This window comes from Chinchilla lanigera, unplaced genomic scaffold (assembly GCF_000276665.1).
Source record: "Chinchilla lanigera isolate Chin_1 unplaced genomic scaffold, ChiLan1.0 scaffold00069, whole genome shotgun sequence".
NCBI classification, from domain to species: Eukaryota; Metazoa; Chordata; class Mammalia; order Rodentia; family Chinchillidae; genus Chinchilla; species Chinchilla lanigera.
This window is the reverse complement of record NW_004955470.1, coordinates 1,523,200-1,534,262: the sequence shown is the minus strand read 5'-3', so window position 1 is coordinate 1,534,262 and position 11,063 is coordinate 1,523,200. Positions and strand designations below refer to the sequence as shown.

Sequence of the window (11,063 nt, the reverse complement as noted above, 5' to 3'; positions counted from 1 at the left end):
AAAAAAAAAAAAAAAGAAAGAAAATCCATGGGAGGAACAGCATAACAAAAGGATTAAAAACTCTAGTGCTATTGAAAATGGAAGATACATGTACTACGTCAATATGAGAGAAAATTATTTAAAATAATAAGTAGGAAAATAGAATACAAAATAATTCATAAAAGTCACATGGTAAAAAGCATGCAAGTTCACCCAATCAGAAAGCGTCCAGCTTGTTCACTGCAAAGTTGCCTCTTTGTATGTTTGAACATGATTTTGTATACTGAGGACATGTCCTGGTGCTAAAACAGATTCACTGTGGAAACTGACCTCTGTGATAACATTTTTTGGACAAGGTAAATTTCATCCTTTAGAACACATTACAGTTTATTGGTGACTTTGCCTCACAATTCTGTTATCAAAGATAACAAAAATCTTGCCAGTTCGGCATTAGTTCTAAGTATAATCATTAGGGTCTTTAATGGACAGTGATTGCTCCTCATTGGCTTCTAGGTAAATTTGAATAAGTCATTTAATATTTCTGAGACTCAAGTTTTCATCTTTAAAATTCAAAGGTAAGAGTATCTGCAAGAGCCACGGAAAGAGGATGGCAGAAAGCTTTGGGCTGTGTTAGTGTCCTCTGGGAAACTCATGTCTTGTGGAATTTACAGATTTGGCTGAAACTTCTGTTTTTGGGATTTTTCCCAGCGGTTGGGGTGAAGGGATGTGCTTCATTTTATTCTGGAATCGTGTGAAGTTGGAGTTCTATAGAGGTTCATACTTTGAAATCAGAATGGTTCCAAGAAATAAAAGGAGAGGAGGGTGACAAGTTGGCCATTTACCTTCATGGCTCAGATCTGTTATTGCACGAGCTCGGAGGTGTTGACCTGTCGAGTCTCGAATTATGTTTTGATGAATGGAATCAGTTAGGACGAATTCCTTTTTGAGAATCTTCAGATATCTGAATCTCATCTCGTTCTGGAGGCTGTAAGGTGCTGACCGTGGCTTGATGATTTCTAAAACCATTATTACAAGTTCAGATTAACATATAGGTACAAAAGAAGATGATATATACATGCTAATCGAAGCATAGGAAGTAGCTCTGGAAAGAACATTATAAATAGTGCAATCCAAGTTAGGGGACAGAAGTGAAACAATCAACACTAGTTTTGATTCTACTATTAGTCCTGGGTATACTTTGCTTCTTTTAAAGTGGATTCCCCAGGCAAAAAAAATTTTTTTTGTAGGAGAGATTATTTATGCAACTTTCTCATTTTGGGTTGTTTGGAGGTTACTAAGTGACCAGGAAGACTGCAAGTATTCCCCATCATGGTTTCAAATGAATATACTGTGAGGTAAAAATGAATACATTAAAAACATCATTTTTAAAAAATTATAATTTTTTACTGAGGATGTCCATGTACCATCCATCTTTCTGGAAAGGGACTGAAGATTTATTGATAGAGATCCTCATTATCATTTCAAATATAATGGTGAAACACTGATTTTTAAAAAGGCCTGTGATATATTGCTAAGGGAAAAAGGCTGAATGTAAAATTGCATATTCCTAATAATATAAAATATGTTGTTCAAGTGTGTGTCTGTATAAAGAAAAACCTTTAAGGAAATATACCATAATATTGGTGGGGTTAAACTCTGAAGTGGCAAAAATGAGTTATTTCTGTTCCTTTAAAAATATTTTCAAACCTTCTGTTGAAAGGAACAGTTCATGTTTAAGTGTATGATCAATCTTACATGTCTATATTTGTTTATCTGAGTATCCAAATTGAAGATATCAATATGTAATACAACAACTATTGTTAATTTTCTATCACCTTGTCTGAGATTCTGTATTGCTTGTATTGTTTTTGTGTTATTTTCTAAATGTATGTGTGTTTGCTAAGATGTTTTCATTCTTTTATCTTTAAAATAAAATAAAAAATAAAACAGTAGAGATAAAACAGAGTTTCATTAGACAAGATGGTAGGAGTTCACCATTGTAATTCCATTGCATATTGTTACCTTCAAATCAGTTGCTCAGACCACCAGGCACAAGCATGCACAATCGATCAGAACATAAAAATTGTAATTATCTCTAGTGCATTAGCTCTACAGTTTTTATCTCTATTATCTCTACCTGTTATTATCTCTCTGTATTATCTCTACTGTTTTATCTATTATCTCTCTCTGTTATCTCTATTATCTCACTGTATTATCTCTACTGTTTATTGAAGGATTATGTTCTTATTCCCTATAGTGGTTTGCGCAATCTTTCATTCTTACATCTGGTAATATGAGCAATGTAGTTTGAGGATAGTGATATGTAATGTAACAATCGCAGTTGATTCATATTATTTTGTCTTGAGACTCTGTATCACTTTGAATGTTCTTGCTTTGATTTGTTTATGTTTGGGATACTGGTATGCTGCTACTGTTCTATTTCTTTGTTTCTCATTTACTACTCTCTTTAAAATAAAAAAAAATAAAAGAAATAAACTTTCTGGGTGAACATGTACTATTGCTTAGATGTTACATTAAAAACAAGAATATTGGATTCATGTGTCCTGTGGAAATACGCATAGTAAAAACATGAAAGAAAAAGCATGACTGTAATAGTCAGAACTGAATAGCTTTGAGCGTCTCCCACATACTGACTGTGTGACCCTGGGCAGGCTGCTTATTTCAATGAGTTTAATTTCTTCATACGTAAAATGAGAGTGTAAGGTTGCTGTGAGGCATAGGGACAGTGCAGCCATTGGTAAATTAGTGGCATTGGCTGCATCAATAAAAGCAGCAGTAGTAATAATAGCAACAACAGCTAACATTTCTTGAACGGTTAGTATGCACCACACATTATTCTAGCTTAAAAGTTTGGAAGTATTGACTCATCTAATCTTCACAATAATCTAATGAGGCAGGGACTCTGATCATCTCCAACTTACAGGACAGGGAATTGAAGCATGGAAAGATGAAGTGACATGCCAAAGGCGGCATAGCAAGTAAATAGAGGTCACCAGCTAACAGTATATGTGTACTTTTCCTGGAAAGACTGAGTCTTACAACCTTTACAATGTGGCCAAGAGATGAGCTCACAAATAAATATACAAGACTCAGACTATTGCTCCCCACCCCAGAAGGACGAATATTAATTTTCCTTTATAATAGTTACCAGATAATCCAGGTTATCTTCTCTTTTATTCTGAGTCTAGGTTTTATTTCCCCTGTGCTCTATCGTCTCCACTGACTTAAAACTGAAACAAGAACACTACTGTGCTTGACCCCTTACCTTCCTCCAGATCACTGTCGACGGCTTCCAGATCTTCACTAGTGGTGTTCTGATTTAAATTCACCCGTCTCTTCTTCAGAACCTTCCCATGGGCTGACGTTGACACCACTACTAAATTCTCCTCGAAGGTGAGATTGGATGCCTCTGAGGTTTCACTGATATTCAGAGATTCACATTCATCCAGGCAGCTCTTGTCAAGTGGGCCATAGCTTGTGTCATAGAAGGATTTCTGTGGGGAAGAAAAATGGCAACTGAGAGGCTGTCTGTGGCCATAGAATGAGATTCTTTCACTAGGAGGTGTATCCAATCGATGTATTGAAAAAGCTCTTCGTTTTGGTCTTGAGTAACCCATGATTCATCAGTTCTCCCACCTGCTTTTCCCTCTGCCCCTTGTCCCTTCCTTCTTCCCTCCTTCGCTCCCTCCCTGCCTCCTTCTTGCCCTCTTTCCCCTCTTCTAGTTCCTTGAAAGCATGTAATTTCTTAGGAAAACCTTTTCAACCATCTGCAGGCTCAGAAATGGATATTGTAATAAAATAAATCAACAGATCATCTCAAGGAGCGATAACCGTTCATTGACTTCCCTCTCAGGAGGTTAGATGTCTATTTCACAGCACTGTAAAATATTTCAGAAATACATTCAGCCCTGTATATCTATGGGTCCTGCTTCTTGAGATTTAACCAACCTCAGATCAAAAAAATTTGGAGAAAAATTACATCTGTATTTATACATAGAGTTTTTTCTTGTTATTATTTCCTAAACAACACAGTACAGCAATTACATGGAATTTATACTAACTTGGTACCATAAGTAATTTAAAGATAAGCACATGGGAGGATGTGTGCAGGGTATTTTAAAATGTTATGCCATTCATATGTAACAGATTTTTGCATCTGCAGATGTTGGTTCAATGCGGGTCTGAAACCCATTGCCTGTGATGCCTAGGGATAGCTCTACTTCTCTGGGAACAGGGTTTTTTTTTTTTTTTTTTTTTTTGTCTTTTTGAGACAGGGTCTTGCTTTGTAGCCCAGGATGGTCTGGAGCTCACTTTGTAGCCAAGGATGGCCTCAGACTTGCAGTGATCCTTCTGCATCAGCCTCCCAAGTGCTGGGATTATAGGCATGTGCCACCATGCCCTGCTGGGAGCAGTTTTTAAAACCAGGACCACAGATACACAAAGTAACACAGCTGGGTGAGTATCAGAAGTTTCTCATTTCCAACTGGCCTGCTTCCTCTACTTCAGTTTCATGAGCAGTTATGCTGGGAGGGCTATCTCCAGCCTCTGGTGCTGGAATCAGAGGACAAGCATAACGTCCCACATTAGGAGGCAGAACCCTGGTGAAGTGGCCTCAGGATGGCACAGCTGACATCAGAAGAAGCTGACCCAAGAGACTCTTGTTTTCAGGGCTTTGGGATAGTAGTGCTGTGATCTATAAAAGCTGAAGAGTGCTGTAAACTCTTCATGTGTAGATGAGCAATGGATCTCACTTGTAATGAAGAAATGCAGGTCTCTCGACCTCTAGTGAGGATAAAACAAAAGTATCTGAGATTCAGCACCCTGCCTTGGTCTTCTGGTGGAGGAAATAGCGTGAGAACAACAGCCCTGTAAGAAGGGAAATCATTTGCCTACCTGATCCAGAGAGAGATGGTCAAGGGCAGAAGCATATTCTTCATTTTCACTGTCAAAAAAAAAAAGATGAGATTATAATTGTTTCACTGTTAACACTTGGTATTGAATTTTAATAAGCACATTAGGTTTGGGTAAAACACACACACACATCATTAGTTACCACTGAAAATTAAGGACAGCTATATATTCACATATATACAGTCATTCATACTTCACTAATTTGGAATTAGTAGTCATTAGGACAGAGCTTGCACTTTATGTATGAAAACTAGATTTGGTAACACCTTGAAGAGTTTTAGCTGAATTTCACTGGACAACGTTCTTCAAGAAAAGAAATACTTTTGAAACACTGTATAGATCCTCTGTACCACATATATTGTTTTAATGTATTCAGTAGAATAGATTTAATGATTAATACTTGGAAAAATACCCAGACAACATCTTGGTAGCTTTCTTTGTGTTCATAATTATCATAGGTAACCGGAAGATTACGTTAGTTCAAAATGTTTTATAACTTTAACTTTTGGCTTATGTCTCTTCTGTACACCGATGTGCTCAAGTTGCTGGGGAGTTACTTCCTCCTCCCAACAGAGATTCAGGCCTCTGGAGAGTAGATTTTCAGGCACACAACCCATTAAAATGCGTTACTGTAGCAAGACTTGTGGACTTAATCAAGGCTGACCTATATCAATGTTGAAATTTATATAGGACCCTGCAGACCTCAAAAATAACTTTTCTACAAAGGACGCCTCAGTTTAACGTACTGTGTGCTTAGTTCTCCTCAGTCTTTTATGAAGCTGCCATGGCCTCTGCAGCCTAATTTCGTGCTGGCTATTGTAATTCCTAGCTAGATTCTAATATGCCTTGAACCCTTCATTAAATCATGAGAGATAGAATCTACTTCTTACCTGTAACAACTCTTCAGGTCTTCGAACAGGTTCGGAACTTTGGCCATCTTGACTTCTGCAACAGGAAGAGACCCGGGGCTGTCAGCTCAGCCAGCCTCTGACCCAGATGCCAGCAAGGGCAACCACCTCTGCCTTGTGATTCTTGAGAGACTGCTTTGACTGACTTAGCCCACACTCAGCATTTCCCCCACTCTTCTCACTCTCTTGCATTACTTTCTATGCATGTGCCTCCTCTCAAGACCGTAAACTTCTTTCAGATGTTTTATTTATCTTGGTATTCCTTAAGTGCCCAGCTCAATGCATTGCATATAGTAGGCATGCAATCAATGCTTGCCTAGCTTAAAAGAAAACTAAAGCCACAAGAAAGAGATATTCACCTTATACAGAGGTAAGAGAGGAACAGAGTTAGAAATGTTCAGTTTTCTTCTAATAGTTTTTGGTGGGAGAGAGTTCTTCCCAGGGGAAGACTTGGCCCTTGGATGAATCCAGTTCTCTGGTTGCCTCTCAGTTCCCCGTCAGTAAAATAAGATAGTCATTTTCTGAAGTCTGACTGGTGTATAATTCTAGCTCATATCCCAAATCAAGAAAGGCCAGGAAAATGAAAAAGAAAGAGGTCAGAGCTTTACAGAAGGTAGTTTGAAGACAGCCAGGAGGGGGAAAATACTTTAAAAGCCACAGGTGTGATAAGGACAATACCTTTGCCGATTCAAGTGCCAATGAAATGACTCCTGCACTGCTTTGACACTGAAGCCTGAGTCAGGCTTCTTTGCCTTTTATAATGTCTCGCTAAGTAGGTGTGGCCATAATTGTGTCACTGGGAATTTACAGGAAACCTTTTTTATTTTATATGTTTATTCAACTTGATATTGGCCAGAATAATGACAGATTGTATACTTGGTAATATTGCTGTTTGCAAAGATTCAAGGAGTTGTTGACTTAGCTCATTTATTTATTGCTTGCGCCATATAATTTTAAACATGCAGTCTTAAAAAAAGGGAAGAACAGCCGGAAGCTTATCAGATTTCTAAAAATAAATGATGTGGGAGGAAAGAAGAAATCCCCGAATCAGGATTGTGGAGGACCAGAGCTGGAGAGAAGCTTGCTAGCTGCACTACGTGTGTTGGCTTCGTTTGTTTATTGTGCTCCAGGGCTGAGTGTGAATTGCCAGAATAATTGGTAGCTTCTGGCAGCTATGGGGAGGCAATTGAGGAAAATGAACCACTTGTTTTTTAAGGGGGGACACTTGCTTGAATATGGTGTGGATTTGTCCGAGGGTGGAGTGACAACATGGTTAGATTAAGGTAGAGGAAATTTGACCACAAAAGTCTTGATCCTCTTATTCCTTTGAATAGTGTCCACACATTTCCTACCCAGGTGACTGGGCTTCAGGTGAGAACCCGCAGCCCTAACCATGTTGTTACAGTAAAGTAAGTGGCCCTGTACCAGAGCTTAAAGACAGCTCTGGTGTCCCTGGGGAAAGCCAAGATGGGTGAGGATGGACGTCCACTTAGGCACGGGCAAAGCACTTGTCAGAGCCAGGGGCTGAGTTAGGAAATGGAGGTGGTGGGAAGGGAAAGCATGAATCTTACATGTGACACTGCCACATGTAAGAAAAAACTGCTGCTTTTTCAGTTGTCTTGAGGTCAGCCTGGATCAGGTGGCAGAACATCAGACTCTTAGCAAATCTGTTTCATGTTCCTTAATCAGAGTTTCAGCCACATACATTTTAGATAGAAGAAATAGACAGAAGAAGAAAGGAAACATAGGTCAAGAGAGAAAAGCGAGGCACTGAAATGTGGTATTAAAAAGCCAAAAAGCCTGGAAGTGGGAGTAAAGTGGTTCATGTGAGTTGGACAGAGTATTTGGTATAATAGGATAGGATAGATGATCAGTGAGGTGTAGTCCACTTGCAGGGTCTCTGATTCTAATTCTGCTGCCCAGGCTAGTTCCTTTTGGTGTTATAAAAAGGAGTCCCAGAGATAAGTGGCTTCCTAGGCTCAAGCCATGTCAGGGCAGGACCAGACTGGGAAAGAAACTTGGTGTCTCAGGAAAGATCCTGTGTGAACACAGATGACAGCCAAGGAAGCCTCCATATTTCTACTTACCTGGTTCCCTTTTGTGCAACACAGAAATGTTAACCCTGGTCACCCCCTCTGCCTCTGGGCATCTTGTGAGAACCATTATTACTGAGACACAATTGCAGAGCACATTGTGAATGTGGGCTGCTATGGAGATGCAACTAAACAAAAATAATAACAGCGCTAATGACGGTTTCAGTCACTTGGAAACCTGTCTAGTCATCGCTGGGATGCCTTAGTTCCCTGAAGAAAAGAGAGTTCTCATGAAAATATTGGTTTTACAACTTCAACGGCGAGAAAAATTTTAGGTGAAGGCCACCACTGAAACCCTGAAGATACTTGGCTTCTAGAAATAATACACAGAACCTCTTTGGTAATCTAGGAAAACACCCTTGCTTCTACCAGCTGTGGCAACACCCAGCTTGTCTACGTCTTCATTCCGTGTGCTGTAGAGAATTTCCCAGATGTGACTGTTGAATTTCTCAAGGAGAATTTGGTTGAGAAACAGCCATCTCAGTGTATCGTCCAAATTATTACTTCACATGACCTGCTTGGAAGGTGGTTTTAAAGGGGAAAAAACAGGTGGATGAGGCTTAGAGAGGGAGAGAGGGCTTTACTTTTTTTGGGAGAACTACTTTTATGTGACTGTGAACCATGACTGAACAGACCACCTTTTCTAGGGAAGTGAGAGAGGGATGTACTGGGTGGTGCTTTACTGGGTTCTGTGGGGTATGTATGTGTGTGTGTGTGTGTGTGTGTGTTGGGGGGCTGTCCTGTGATAGAAATTTTGAATGGTTTCATGCCATACCTCTCAACCTTCTGCGGAGGACTCAGAGAACTTTTCTTGACTCATTGCCACATAAATAATTCAGAGAAATAGTATTGCGCGCTTTTTCTGTGTCACAGTTTTTTTTTTTTTTTCCGGTGCCGGGAATCGAACTCATGACCTTGCGCTTGCCAGGCAGGTGCTGTGCCACTGAGCTAAATCCCCAGCCCCCTGTGTTGCAGGTTTTGCTAGGCATTAGCATTTTTCTTGACCTACACAATTATGTATGGCAGATAAAATGCCTTGTGTGTGTGTATGAGTGAATATGCTTGTAAGTCGAGAGGCTGTGGACCCAGGGAAACTTGATAGTTTTCATACGACAATTACTTTAGAGGTCACAGAGAGCTCAGTTGGAGTCCTTATCAGATCTCAACAGGAGAAGAAGCCATCTTGGAAGAGGTTAAGGGACCAATCTAAGGTAACAAAAACTGTCAGAGCCAGTACTTGAACTCAGGTTGCTGATTCCTCGTCTAATCTTTGTCCACAGCATAGAGATGCGTGAGTCTCACCACTGTGAGTACCAGGTCCATATAAAAAATGAAATAAACATGAAAAAAGTTTGAAAGATCTCCCCTCCCTCTCTTCTTTTCTTTCAATGAAATCTCTATTTATTCTGTGATACACAGAAATCAGGGTCAAGGTGACCTTTGTAATTGAGTATATGGTTAGTGGTGGAGTCTGGCTGTGAATGCCGGTGTGCTCTTACCATTGTACCGTGAGGATGGGAAACATCTTTAGAAGCAACTTTAAAATTGTTTCACATAGTTAGACGTAACAGAAATCACTTGATTATAGAGAAAAGTACATTTCCCTGTGAATTTTCTGGAGAAAATCTGACCAACTGTATCCACTGATCCTGCACTCCAGTTTCAACCAACCACAGACTGAAAACACCCGAGAAAATGCATCTGCACTGAACATGTATAGACTATTTTTCTTGCTAATACTCCCTAAATAATATTCTATATATAATATACTAGCAACTTACATACCATTTACATTACATTAAGTATTATAAATCATCTAGAGATTATTTTCAATTATAAAGGAAGATGTGTGTAGGATTTATGCAAATTCTAAATCATCTATAAGGGACTTACATAAAATCAACGGATGTTGGTATCTGCAGGGGTTTGTGGGGTCCTGGAACATCCCTGTGGATAGTAGGGACAGATGTATTTCTTTTCAGGTGATATAAACCTCTTCATAGAGATAAAGCCTGCATAAACTATCAGATGGAGAGAAAATCTTGTTGCCAGTCTTGTCTCAACTCACATCCTTTTTAGTTATAATTTGCTTTTCAATTCTGTGACAGTTAGGAAGGAGGAAAGGACTTAGCATAGCTGCTAATCATGTTACTAGAGTTGTAATAAATTATCTTGTTTAATCCTGTCATCAGACCCTTGAGGTATGCATTCTTATCACATTGTATGTAAGAGGAAGTCAAGGTCTAGAGAAATTAAGCAATCATACCAAGGTTACAAGGCTACCAAATTGCAGAAATAGGATGTAGAGTTTACCACAAAGCCTTCTCTTCTCCTTGGTGTGGCCTCTTTTTCTCCTGTGTATCTTTTAAATTAAGATTTACATCTTTTGGGTTGTCTTACTGTACTGAAATTTCTGGAATCATATGTTAGAGAAAGATGCACTTTGGAGATCACCTAAAACTTCAGGTCCTAAAGTCTTAATTTTATAAAAGAGGAAACAGTTTTAGAGGGGAAATTTTACTCCAAAGCCACATGGAGAAATTATATAAGAGTGGAAAACAAAATTCAAACTATTTCCTGAGTTCTAGATCAAAATATCCTACTAGTTGGTGATATTGGCTCTTTAGCAAATAGGAGAAAAGTGAAGAAATAATCTCTCCCCTGATTCTCCCTTGTAAATAACAAAGGAGATACAAAGATTGAAGGAACATCGGGATACTCTGAACTGTTCTGATGTTTACCTTGCATTGAGTGAGCAAAACCAACTATGCCTCTTGCTTTCCTGAAAGCTGACAGTGAAGTCTTAGCAAGGATCCACTAACTAGTAGGCAGTCACAACCCAAGATGAATACTGTAAGGTTGTGAGACAGACAGAGCTTCTAGTCTCAGGCTATGTGGTGGAGAGGAAGAGGGAACATTTCAGGCTAAGCAAAGCGTGTGGGGTCAAGTTTGTGGAAGAAGATCATGAGGCTGGAGCTCAGAGAGGCAGGTGGTTGGAAATAGGTTGGTGAAGTGAAGAGGGAGAGGAAAACAGGATCCAAATGGGTTGAGCCTTGTGCAGGGCGTGTAAGGTCTTTACTCAGTGTTGAATGGGAAGGCATTTAGGTCATAGGTGCTGTGCTTTTAAATGATCACATTTGTGTTTGAAAAT

The 11,063-nt window shown here is 39.3% G+C and overlaps 1 protein-coding gene across 1 annotated transcript in view; it reads right to left on the bottom strand.

Annotated features, from left to right (window-relative positions):
- Nucleotides 1-6,553, bottom strand: part of Il1a (interleukin 1, alpha) — a 10,709-nt gene extending 4,156 nt beyond the window's left edge. The window contains exons 1-5 of the mRNA XM_005400596.2: nt 6,498-6,553; nt 5,802-5,856; nt 4,894-4,942; nt 3,266-3,494; nt 822-995 (exon numbers count right to left, since the gene is read on the bottom strand). Of these exons, the coding sequence (XP_005400653.1) occupies nt 822-995; nt 3,266-3,494; nt 4,894-4,942; nt 5,802-5,848 (499 nt within the window). The 5' untranslated portion in view covers nt 5,849-5,856; nt 6,498-6,553. The remainder of the gene's footprint in view (nt 1-821; nt 996-3,265; nt 3,495-4,893; nt 4,943-5,801; nt 5,857-6,497) is intronic.
- Nucleotides 6,554-11,063: the final 4,510 nt, after the last annotated feature.